Source organism: Marmota marmota, unplaced genomic scaffold, assembly GCF_001458135.2.
Source record: "Marmota marmota marmota unplaced genomic scaffold, marMar, whole genome shotgun sequence".
NCBI lineage: Eukaryota > Metazoa > Chordata > Mammalia > Rodentia > Sciuridae > Marmota > Marmota marmota.
The window spans coordinates 14270989-14284332 of record NW_026000016.1 but is presented as its reverse complement, the minus strand read 5'-3'; the positions used below and the strand labels follow the sequence as shown (position 1 = coordinate 14284332).

The following is a 13344-nucleotide window of genomic DNA, read 5'->3' as shown; positions in this document are numbered from 1 at the left end:
TGGATGGATGGTGCTGATGGCTACAAAACAATGTGAATGTCCACAATGCCACTGATCTACACTCTGAAAAATGGCTAAGATGGCCAGGCATGGGAGCACATGCTGTATTCCCAGTGACTGGGGAGGCAGAGGCAGAACTGCAAGTTCCAGGGCATCCTGGGAAATTTAACAAGAACTTACGGTTCAGATATCGGGGTGTCACCCAAAAACTCAATTTGAGACAATGCCAGAAAGTTTAGAGGTGAATTGATTAGGGCATAAGAATTTTAACTTAATCAGTGCATTAATGCCCTGATAGAATAAACTGGGTGGAACCTATAGGTAGATAGGATGTGGCTGAAAGAGGAGGGTCATTGGGAGGGTGTGCCTTTGGGGTATACATGTTATCCATGTTCAGCAAAAGTCTCTCTCTGCTTCCTGATATCATGTCCTGAGCTGCTTTAATCTAGCACAGCCTTCCACCATGAGGTTCTGACTCACCTTGGACCCAGATCAATGGAGTCTGCCATCTAGGGACTGAGATCTCTGAAACCTTGAGCCCCAAATAAACTTCTCCACCTCTAATTGTTCTTATCATGTCTTTTGGTCACAGCAGTGAAAAAGCTGACCAAAACCCTGTCTCAAACTAAAAAAAAAAAAAAAAAGGATGGGGATGTAGCTTAGTAGCAGAATACCCCTGAGTTCAATCCCCAGTAAGAAAAAAGAAAACAACAAATAAAGGCTAACATGACTAATTGTATTTTATATATAGAGAGATAGATAGATAGATATAGATATAGATAGATAGATAGATAGATATAGATATAGATATAGATATAGATATAGATATAGATATAGATCTCAGAGGTACCTGGGATTAAACTCAGGGGTCAGGGGCACTCGACCACTGAGCCACATTCCCAGCCCTGTTTTGTATTTTATTTAGAGACACAGTCTCACTGAGTTGCTTAGCACCTCGCTTTTTCTGAGGCTGGCTTTGAGCTTGCAGTCCTCCTGCCTCAGCCTCCTGAGCCGCTGGGATTACAGGCATGTGCCATTGCACTTGGCTGTTAAATATATATTTCATCCCAGTTATTTTTATCCCAATTTTTTTTATCCCAACTATATATTAAAAAGAACACAGGAAACAAAGGGGAGTCCAAGTACATACAAGTGAGCAAAGGCTTCTGGCTTTTCACAACTCTGAGTCCCAAATTCCTTAGAAGAAGGTTCTAGTTTTATTTTGCACATTGAGTATCAACTGTTGGATTACTGTCTGATGAATGAACAGCCCGGAACACATCCCCTCCCACTGAGCAGCCAGGCTTCTCCTCATTCTGCCAAGGTGTTTTGTCCCATCTCTTCATGTTCCACCAGGGGTTTGCTCCCGTCCTTCCCAAGGAGGGTGCACACGGGTGAAAAGCAGCCCTAGTCATCCTGCTGTCATTCCCCTCCCACTACAGAGTGGGCGCCTGCAGATTCATATGTGAACTAAGGGACAGAAGGGACACAGATGAGATGGGAAGTGCATGTTTCCTGATTGAAGAGTTGGCTTTCACTCACAGATGCATTGGGGACTAACTGTGCTGTTTTCCCTGGAATCTGGTTTTCCTCATTGGATTGGAGCAGGGCTCAGGGGAGCACACCTGTAATCACAGCTTCTTGGGAGGCCCAGGCAGGGAAAGAAATTCAGGTTGAAACTAGTTGGAGGTTCATTCTAGATACAAGCCCTGCTTCCTGCATGCTGTTTGCACTGGCATTCCTTATTTACCTTTTAGTTCCCATCCTTCTAGGAATCCTTTCTTTAGGCCCTTTCATGATTCTCTTGCCTTCTCTCCTTTCCAGCAGGGGCTAAGAAACTAACAAACATGGTAGCACAAGCCTTAGGAAAACCTCTGCTCATCAGAATAACAAGAAAGGAACTGGCTGTTTTATTCTTAATCAAGCCATAAATATAATTTTTAAAAATAAGAACCATGTTTTTGTCTTTAAGAGAATTTTTTAATGTTCTCTTTAGTAATAAATGACAGTAGAATCTATTTTGTTATATTTATACAAATATGATATACCTTATTCTAGTCAGGATCCCAGTCTTGTGGATGTACACAATGTTGAGATTCACTCTGGTGTGTTCATGCATATACATAAAAAAGTTGTGTCAGAAGAATTCCACTGTCTTTTCTATTCCTATCTCTCGCCCTTCATTCCCCTGTGTCTAAAACCACTGAATTTCTATTCCCTCACAACTTGTTGTAGGTTAGCATCCATGTATCAGAGAATATCAATCTTTGGCTTTAGGGAGATTTTACTTAATTCACTAAGCATGATAGTCTCCAGATCCACCCATTTACAAGTGAAGGTCATAAAGTCTTCTTCTTTATAGCTAAGTAATATTCCATTGTGCATATATGCCACAATTTCTTTATCCATTCATTTGTTGAAGGGCACCTAGTTTCGTTCCATAGCCTAGATATTATGAATTGTGCTGCTATAAACATTGATGTGGCTATATTACTATAGTATGCTGATTTAAAAACTTTTGGATATATACCAAGGAGTGGGATAACTGGCTCCAATGGTTGCTAGTTTTCTTGAGGACTCTCCATACTTCTTTCCAGAGTGGTTGCACTCCTCAACTGGTATAGAAATACAGTGATATATTAAAATAAATCCCCAGTCCAAGCTCACTCCCAATTCAGCCTAGAGTATGTTTCTGGTCCTCAAAAAAAGCTTAGGTTTCATTCATAAATTCTGAAGGCTTTCAGTTGCCCTGCTTAACAGGAAATATCTAGGAAGGTGCCCTTGTCTACATTCCTTAGAAACAAAGGATATTTTTTGAAAAAAAAAAATTCTGGTTTTGAAGGAGAGTAGTTGGATTGAAGAAGTCTTGGAAGGAAACCTGGGTCAGAGAATGAGGACCCACCTTATTTTGATCCCACGATGGCCCTGGTACGCCCTTCACCAAATGTGAATGTACTACACATGGTTCTAGTTTGAAATCTCTCATGACATTAAATGGGGAAGTGTTGGCTTTACTAGGAGAGGCATGCTCATCTCAGTGCACACTGAGTTTCAGGGAATTCATTTCTGCCAGGAAAAACAGCTAATCAATGAGAGGAACTGATTGAGCATACTTAAGTCATATGCCACATTTATTAGTTGTAATTCCAAACCAGTTTTTCTGAAAACAGTTATATTTCATTTTACTGTTCTTACTTCCACTAAAGTAATATCACTGCACTGCAAAATTAACTCTGCAAAATGAAGTTCCCAAGGTGTGTTTCTTGATTTTGATACCAAGTGATAGAAAACATTACATCATCCCATATGAAAACATTTTCCTTAGACTCCTTGTTTCTTTGATCTCCTTTGAAAGAGTTATAATCAAGAACTATTTCAAATGTTGATTCTTTCTCCTTTCACAAGTCAGGCTCGAAACATCCAAATATCCTGGAAATAATACCAAACAGAATGAGTGTGTGGAACACATCTATTGGCCTATTCCCCACAAGAGATTTCTAGGCTCTACAAATGGTTAAATAGGAAAACAATGCTATGATTATTATATTGATTAATAAATAAGCAAGCTTTGAAACTGCAATTAATTCTCTTGCCAACATTTAAAATAATGCCAACTGCACAGAATCCATGGATCCTTAAGCTGTTGGCCTCGCTGATCACAGGTAATGCACCAGGGAGGGTAGGCTGTGATGCTGAGTCACAGCAGCTCAGGATCCTTCTCTCAGATTAGCTTTTTATTACTTGCCTGAACCGCTTTGAGGGGAAACTCTGATGAGATCGTAGTAGTGAACATGGTACCATGGATACTGGTTTACTTGGGTGTGGGGAGGGAGTACTGGAGATGGAACCCAGGGCCACTCTCCACTGATCTATATCCCCAGGCTTTTTATTTTACATTTTGAGACAGGGGCTCACTAAGTTGTTGAGGCTGGCCTCACTTGCAATCCTCCTGCCTCAGCCAAGCCGTGAAGTAGCTGGGATTACAGGCATGTGCCACAACACACCCTACTGCATTTATTAATAAGGCAATTGAGACCTTCTAATTTCTTGTTTTTTGTTTATTGTTGAGCAGACAGCTCAACCATATGGTGGAAAGAATGATTTCAGAATTAGGCCTGACCTTGAAATCTAGCTCTGTTACTTAGGCCAGTCTCTGGAACTCCAATTTGTCCTTTACAGCAGGTGCATTACAGAGTGTTCACTGCGTTTTCGTGAAGACAATCAGAAATGGGACATGGAAGTATTTTAGTTTTTGTTTTTTCAAATTTTTTAAAATTATTTTTACTTGTACACAATACCTTTATTTATTTATTTGTTTGGTTGTTTGTTTATTTGTATTTGGTGCTGAGGATTGAACCCAGCACCTCACACGTGCTAGGTGAGCACTTTACCACTGAGCCACAACCCCAGCCCCATGGAAGTGTTTTTATAAAAACTTATAAGTTACTTATAAGTTGGAATTATATGAGTTGGTATTGTTATTCTATTGCCATTCTAAATATATCCAATAAGCTCTAACTTGTGAGATAACTAAAATATGGGTGGTGTTCATTCAGGACAACCTTCACAAACTTCAAATGTACTGTACACTCCAGGACCCCTCAGCTACCAAAATCCATGGGTGTTCACATCCTTGCTATAAAATAACCTCTGTACATCCTCCCATATATTTTAAATCACCCCTAGATTACTTAAAGCACCTGGTACAATAGAAACATGAGGTAGTTGTTAGGCTGTATTACATAGGAAATAATGATTTAAAAAATGTCTATATATGTTTAATACAGATGCAATTTTTTTCAAACATTGTTTAATATTCTGAATATTTTTACAAATTTCAGTTGGTTGAATCCTCGATCATGGAGCATTTTCAGATAAGGGACACATTTGTGGATTCTAAAGAGAGAAGCAAGATTCTCCACCCTGGAAAGCTGTCCTGAAGGTTCCCAATGGCACTGTAGCATCCCACTGGTGTGCACTGACCTACAGATTCCTGGATGGACTAGAGTTATCATCACACTTAGTCTCTTGATAGTACATGCCCATACTATCATTATGTTATACAAATAAAGTAAAATAGGAATACCTTCTTAGTTCAGAACCTAAACTGTGTGTTTTCTATAAAGTGATGGTTTTTCTTTTTTAATGGCTTTGATTGCTAATTTATCTATTGCTCTTTAGTGGCATTGAATGTCCACTACTTAGAAACAAATACTTTCCAAATGATGTGTATCAATTAGGAAAGCACATGAGACGCTGTCTAATGCCCTTCATCCATAAGCATTACTCCAACTCTGCTCTAGATGCAAATTTACCAAAAGCAACACTACTCCAGAATTGCTCCCTGAAGTCTTACAGGATCGCCTAATGAAAATATTCCTTCCAAGAAGGGAGGCCTGATTGAAGTCCCAAACCTTTATGTTTGTTCCTATGCATTCAAAATTCCCATATCCTTCATTTCAAATTAAATTAGGGATTAATTAAGCATGTGAAGACAAGAAACTTCAGACATTTTACTTGGTTATTTCATGCAAGTGTACCTTCAAGTCTAAGCCACTGTCACTTCCGTATAATTTATCTGCTATTCCCACAGCTTCTTTCTCAACGTGTTCTTGACTGGTGTCCTTCACATCGATGTAGTGGCAATCAGCACTGGCAAAATGGCAGGAAATTGCCTGTGCAGAGTGAACAATTGATAATGGAGAAAAGTATGCTATGAATGCCAACAACCAAGCTAGGAGGAGTTCTCCTTTCAGGGAGTCCATTCTTCTGCCCAGGATTTGACTAGTCAACTACCAGGCCCTCCGTGGCATCCTAAATCTGTCACTTTCTAGGTGAGCCTCTCCCTCTTGCTCTCCCACCGAAAGGCTAATTAAGAAATGACTAAAGAGTCTTTTACCTAATTATTTATTTTTTAAAGATATATATAGGACAGGCGGCATAATTATCTAAGTAACAGATCTTCACATTTCTAAGCATTTAAAGTTTTCTTTAAACTCTATTTTCTGTGCAGACCCTGTGCCAGACAAAGCCACATCAAGACACAAGGCATAAGGAAAATTGTGTACTTCTACACCCATGTTGTTAGGAAATAATTGTAAATGTTTTTCCAGAACATTAAAATCAGTGAAAATGTGGAAATATTGCAAAGTGAATATATTACAAATCACATCACTATTTGCATCTTTGTGCTTGCACTTCCATACTTAACATGACCTGAGGGTTATGCTAATGCGGGTACTTCCTGTCTTTTATTTAAATTTTTGACATTGTACACAGCATGGATTTTTTTGCATTAATTTTGATTTAGTAAAACAGCATTTAACTTGATGGCTGAGATTTTGGTAGCCCCTTCAATTTTATCCTCAGGACTGCCCCAACTGGTATCAACTTGTACCAGGCCCTAGTGAGCCTGGTGCAAATATAAATGAATAAAGTCTGCAACCCTATACTTGGGGTTAGAACAGGGATCAGTGGGAACCAGGGGACAAACTGGAAACCCCACTGAATCTTAAAGGAGCCTCATATTATGGACAACCTTGTTACCATGGGGAAAGTGAGCCCACAATACTCTAAGATCTGCTGAATCTGCGACAAGTGAGAAATCAGGGAAATTGTAAGGAATTCTGTCAATTTTTAAATGTCAGTGACAAAATTATTTAATTTAAAACACTGAGATTGGAGGGGGATAAATATGTGCAAACAATTCAGAGCCTTTGCTTAGGACTAATATTGTTTTTCCAAGTTAATAAGGATATTCTATAATAATAAGGATATTCTAAAATTGCTTCTTGTTTTACTTACCCTGAGCCACATAAATCTCAAATGTGTGATTATTTGAGTATTTTGGTCATTGTTTTAGCTTAAGAAAGCAGAAACTGTGACTGCAAGGTGAGCTACTTCTCTGAAGCAATTCCACAAATGACCAAGATTCATGATTAACAGGTTTAGGATCCTGAGGGAACCTGGCTTCTGACTGAGTAGAGAAAAAAAAAGTACAAGGAAGGCAAATATTCTTCCTGGTTAACAAACTGGAAAAAACAGTCCAGTTTAGTAAAAAGTCATAAATCTTTTATGTGTTAATATACTAATGATTTTCTGTTTTGAACCCATTCATCTTTCAAAACTGAAGCAACATGGATGCATACTTTCCGGAATCCTTGAGTTTGATTCCGACCAGATCCATGGATGAGCAATGGGTGGAAGAAAATGGTGTCTCCCTTCTCCATCACAAGGTGCACTCGGGCATGGTCCTGGTCATACTCCTGGATCCCATAGTAGAAAATGTTAACTCCACCCTGAAACACATAAGATAGGCAAAGTCTGGAGGAAGCAGCAAAATGAACACTTTGTGTATGACTTGGCAGGGACAGCAAGGGTTCTCTGACTTCTTTTAAGAGAAAGACTTATCTAAATTAAATTATTAAATATAAAAAATGCAAAAGTCTGTCGTATTTCTGGGTTTTTAAACATCATCTGCTGCAGGTATAGTGGTACACACCTGTGATCCCAGCTACTTGGGAGGCTGAGGCCAGGCATCATAAGTTCAGGGCAGACTAGCAAATTTAGCCAGACTCTGTCTCAAATTAAGATTTGTACAAAGGGCTAGAGATGTAGCTCAGTGGTGGAGGGCTTGCCTAGCATGTGCAAGGCCCTGTGTTTGAACCCCAGCAATGCAACAAATTAAAGTCACATATATTAAATTCATTGTTTTTTATATTAAAATCATTTTTTTAACAAATGAACCAAATTGGAACTTCACCTACCCTTCCTAATTGAATTATAAACAATCTAGATCAGTTCTGCCTCTTGTGGTGAATGCAGGTGAACACCTTTCTCTTAGGCATTTACAGCCTCAATCTTCACATCCTTGCCCCAGCCTGACATTCTCCTCACCTAGAATTTTGTTCACATCATTCTTGTATTACTCAGGGTATCTTGAATAGGCTAATTATTCTCCCCAAACCAAGTACAGAACATGCTCAATTTTTCTAAGTTCAAAGGACTTATGTCATATTCAGAATAAAAAGAGAATAGTAAGTTTAAACACTGTATTTTTTGATAACTATTTCCAAAAGTAGTCTTAACTCCAGGAAATGTGTATGTATGTCCTTATTATACAAATTAAAGTGAGTAGTGACTACAGTTGATGAGCCTTTATGCATCTGGGCAGAAGTGTCCCATTCCAATGGGGAATAATCATTGTCCTACTGCACAATATTGTGACTTTGACTCTGTGTCCTTCTTTCCTGGCCAAGGTGCATATTGGTCCCTGCTAAGCTAAGCAGACCTTCCACTGCCACTGCTGTGAATCTCAGCAGCATCTCAGACACCAGTCTACTCCCATAGCCCTGGACGCCTTTCCCTTCTGCTCAATAAGCCTCCTTAGGATTGCACCAACCCTTGCCTGTCCCTGAACTTAACTGATAAATTTCACCATTTCCACTTTTATATCAGGATTCAGACTCAAATATTTCCACAGATAACAATCAGTAGTGCAAGAATTCGGAGAGAAAAGCCCTTGATGCCACAGCCTTCATTTCCTACAGAAGCACGACTCAGTCTCCTTGCCCACCACAGCTGCACTTTCCATTCTAACCATCATCAGGGATTTCAGGATCTTCTGGTCTGGCATCAAAAAGGCTGAGATCTGCTCTCTGGTTTTGCTGCCTCTGAGCTCCTACACCTCCTGGGAATCAATTGTGCCCCAGACCTGAGATCATATTCTTGAAGAATGGATAGGACCTTGCCATTCATGGGTGCAGAAGCACATAGTAGCTCCCCAGCACCAACATTTGAATGGATAAACCAACCATTGTTCAGCCATGCCACTGAACGGAAAGGAACAAGCTATTGAGAATGTCAGCTTTGTTGAACCTCAAAGTAAATATGCGGAGCAACAGCAACCACTCCAAAAAAAAAAGTGTATGCCACATGATTATATCTATATGACATTTTTATAAAATGCAAACTAATCTATAGGAACAGAAATCAGCTGAGTGGTTGCCTGGGGAGGAGGTGGAAACTATTCTCTTCATTGTGGTGCCAGGTGTGTGTGTGTATGTGTGTGTGTGTGTGTGTGTGTGTGTCAAAATGATCAAATTATACATTGAAAATATGTACTATTATATGATACTTACACCTCAAAAACACTTTCGTTAGAAATAAAAACTCTTCCAGCTTCCTAAAAAGGAAAGGACCCCATTCTCTCCATGTAACCTACAGGTGTGAAAGTCATTTTGAATCAGGTCCTGAAAGACCTTCTCAGGTTCTCTTCCCCTTCTACTCTCCAAAATGTGCCTCAGCCCCCAGCCCATCTGATCTGAGAATGCCTTCCATATTTCATGTTCATTAGCCAGGTTCCACTTGCCCTTGACCCTGATGCCTCCAAGGAGATTTTTTGTGATAGGAAATTCTACCTTGACCTTTAAGGCTCAGCTCAATCCCCACCACCACCCCTGAGCCTCTGCTGGTCCTCACAGGGACAAGGAGACAATCCCTCCCTCCCTTCCTCTACTCTGAGAGCCTCAGTCAGTGGGCACTTCACACACACCAGAGTTGAAGGATTGATGCCTGACCTCTGCCATCAGGCCTCGCCATCTCAGATCCTAGGCAGCTCCTACCCAAGTCTCCACTCTGACTGGCTTTCAAGCCCATGTTGAAAGAACAAATCAAATGAATACTTTATGTGATGTCCTTGAACTCCCCCTGATCCTAACTGCAAATTTCAGGACAATGCTTTGCTGAGAAAGGAAAGCAGTCTCATTTCTAAGCTTTTTGCACCTGATGTGAAATAACAACAGTGAAAGAGATTCTGATCCAGACTCAGTGGTCAGACAGACCTACCTCCCACTGGGGGTAGTTATGTGGCTTCAGGGGAAGTTTGTGGGTGCCTGGGAGGACAGCCAGACAGCCATTGTTCCGGTCAATGTGCTCCATGGCGGTCCAAGCACAAACAATGCGATTGCTGGGCCTGAAGGGGAAAAACTGCAGATCCTGGTGCAAGGGGTGCCGGGAAGTCTTCTTGCCTAAAATGAGCCTGCCGTCAAAAGGGGCTTAAACCTCACAATTCTTAATCTATGCCAGAATAAACAACACATTACCTTCCCCTGCAAAAAAAAAATTAAAAAAATACTGTGGAAAAATCATTCCCAAGAAACCAGCACCAAAGTGAAATATTGAGTCAAAATGGAGCACTTTCTTCTGAGTTACTGGCCGCTGAGTGCTTAGACTCTTTTCTAGAAGTTGCATATACCCATCATCTCTGCTGTGCTTTATTTCTTCGTCACTCTGGATTTGGCACAGAGCTAGCATACAAAAGGATTTTTAAAAAATTTAAAAAGCCGAATGAATTAAATTAAAGAGAATGTTACTGATTCAAATTTGAGGTTCCCTTCTAAGTGGCTAATACCACAAACAGTTTTCTTAGAGGTCTTAATTTCACAGAGCAATAGGCATCCTCTGTATAGTTATTGACCAGTCAGAACCACTGACCATGCAAACATTTTCCCCAGCTTTGATTTTAGAATTTGGTTTCCCCCAAATCTCCTCGCAACAGGAAGAACATCCATGGAGGAAAACACTGTGCTTCAGTCCTATCAAATAAACCTCTCCCAGCTATCAAAAGGAAGAAAAAGTAGAAAAAGATACAGCCCCCTTGACTGATTTCTGCTGCTTGGTACAGAAAAATCTCTGAGTGTGGTCCAAGAGCCACCTGCAGTGGAATCTCTGGGCATGGGTATTAAAATGCAGACATCTGGGATCTACTTCAGAATCAGTGTCTCCATGAGGACTTAGAATCTAGGTTTTGGCAAGCACAAGGCACCACAAGCACTTGAGTGTGACTTGTAGTAACAGCTTTCATCCTGTTAGTAAAAATGATGTCTTCAGATCAGGAGTGCAGAATCCATGTGATCCTGGCTAAGAATGGTTGGTGAAGATCACAGATGTTGAATAGAGGGAGTCTATGACATAATAATAGTCATGTTTCTCAACCTACTTTTCCAGGGAGCCAGTCATCTGAAAATTTAGCAAAACCCTATAATCAACATCTGAAATCAGTATTACACTTCAAAGTTGATATAACATGAGCTATTTTAAGTCTTAAACAAAAGCACCCACATTCACTCACCCAGAGTTTGACAGTTACACACATGACCAGATCTAGAACAACAACTCTACATGTTTTAATTAAAGAATCTTTTTTTTTCTTGATTCTCTTTAACAATAAGAGCCCTTTACCCGTATCTGGAGGTTTGTTTATCAGCATTGTGTGCATGGCCATGACATTGGGTCCAGTGAAGCACTCCACATACTTCAGAACCTGAGAAAAGGAGAAGGAAAAACAAACTCATTGGAAATCAGAAATGCAGACAAGAGACATAAAATGTCCACACAAGAACCAAAATGACAACAATTTAAATACCAATTGGTATTTCACAATCATGAAATATAGTGTTGAATTTCCAACACTACAAATTAAATGGAACTTTTCTGAGAAAGCATGGAGTATAATCCAATAAGTCTGGCCATTCCCTCAATCTCTTCCCTGAGGTTAATGAACAAGGCAGAATAATGGCCAGTACAGGGACCAAGACTGGACAAAAAAAGCAGCCCCCTATACCCATAGAGCCCTAGTCTCATGAGAAGAAAAGAAAATAGAAAATCTGAACATCATGGATGGTAGTGCTTCATCCAACACAAGTTGCCTGTGGCTTCATCTGTGACCACCTGCAAACTTCCATTCCCATCACAGCACCAGAGGTGGGAAGCACAGATGGTCGTAGGTCATTTCCCCTGGGCCTTCTCTCGAGTACTGGGCAGGATACCACAGGTGATTTATCTGTGCAGTCTGTCTTCAGGAGTCAAACACTCTGACAGCATCTGCTATATGGAAAGTCTCTTTCAAAACCATTTTAAACAAGTGGTTAGAACCATGGTGCTAAAAGGTGGGAGTACACAAACACACTTGAGGACGCAGGACCTAATTCCAGAAGAATGCACCAAGAGCAAGAGAGGCTGAGAGACACTGTTTCTTATGTTGTGCCCTTCTGATTTGCTTGGATACTTTTAGATACATCAATTACTATTAAAGAAGAATAAATTTAAAAAAATAACTAACTTAAGGCTTAGTGACTCATGGCTATTATCCCAGCAGATTGGGAGGCTGAAGCAGAAGAATCATAGGTTCAAGGCCAGCCTCAACCACAGTATGACCCTTTCTCAAAACAAAGAGTAAAAAGAGTTGGGAGTGTAGTTGAAAGAAATAGTGCCCCAGAGTTCAATTCTTAGTACCACAAATAAATCAAATTAAATAAAAACTAAATTAAGTTTAAAAGCAATTCATTCAACTGACCCAATTTATGAAATACATTAAAAAGTCAATACATTTACAAATTACAGCTTCACAATTTCACCCCAATGATATTGAATCTTAGAAGAGCTCTTTCTCTTTAATACAGAATTTCTGACTTTCCTAAAAAAAAAAAAAAAAAAAAAGATAATTAGCACACTTCACAGAAGCGTTTCTTAGTCTTGGTGCTATTGGTATCTTGGTTGGGTCAAGTCTTGGGGAGAGAGCTCCTCTGTGCATCATGGGATCTCAGGCCCCATTATCGGCATCCTTGGTCCCTACCCACTAGAAGCCACTAGTGCACCCACTATGCGGTTACCATCACCAGGAAAGTCTTGAGACATTGTCAATATCCACTGGGAGGCAAAATCACCTCCAGCTGAGACCCACCACTCTAGTGTTCCATGTGTAGGAAGGGGTTAGATTCACACAACCAGGGGATCTTGGGGCAGACCTGCAAGCTGTCTGTGAAGGAGAAACCAAACCAAGAGCAAGTCTCTAACCTCTGGGAGAGTGCAGTATCTAAAGAGCTCCTTATCTTCCTGGTAATCTTGAATCCTTGCAACTGTTTTCTCACTTGGTATATTCTCTGATTCCACAGAGGACACATCTCTTATTATAATGAGTCCTGCTGGTTTCGACTCCTTGCTGCAGATCTTTTCAAATGCAACCCTAGAAAATTAAATTTACAAATAACGTCAGGACCTCTGCTCCACACCGCTGGTTGCCCCTGACCTGTGCAAAGATTTACAGATTCAGGAACGGTTTCTCTCTGTGAAGTCAGTCCTCAGGCCTAGTAGAAGGAGGAGATAATGGCCAACTCAGAAGTCCTGGCCTCCTGGCTGCAAGCTACTGCAAGAATCTGGGGCTATGGCTCAGTTGGTAGAGTGCTTGCCTCCCATGTACAAACCCCTGGGTTCAATCCCCAGCACTACCAAAAAATTAAAAAAAAAAAAAAAAAAAAAAAAAAAAAAAAAAAAAAAAAAAAAAAA

The 13344-nt window shown here is 40.2% G+C and overlaps 1 protein-coding gene across 1 annotated transcript in view; it reads right to left on the bottom strand.

The window, feature by feature from the left end:
- Nucleotides 1–1220: 1220 nt before the first annotated feature.
- LOC107140258 (phytanoyl-CoA dioxygenase, peroxisomal-like) overlaps nt 1221–13344 on the bottom strand; it is a 29818-nt gene continuing 17694 nt past the window's right edge. The window contains 6 exon segments of the mRNA XM_015483301.2: nt 1221–3429; nt 5541–5675; nt 7149–7298; nt 9847–10028; nt 11242–11323; nt 12856–13024. Of these exon segments, the coding sequence (XP_015338787.2) occupies nt 3376–3429; nt 5541–5675; nt 7149–7298; nt 9847–10028; nt 11242–11323; nt 12856–13024 (772 nt within the window). The 3' untranslated portion in view covers nt 1221–3375.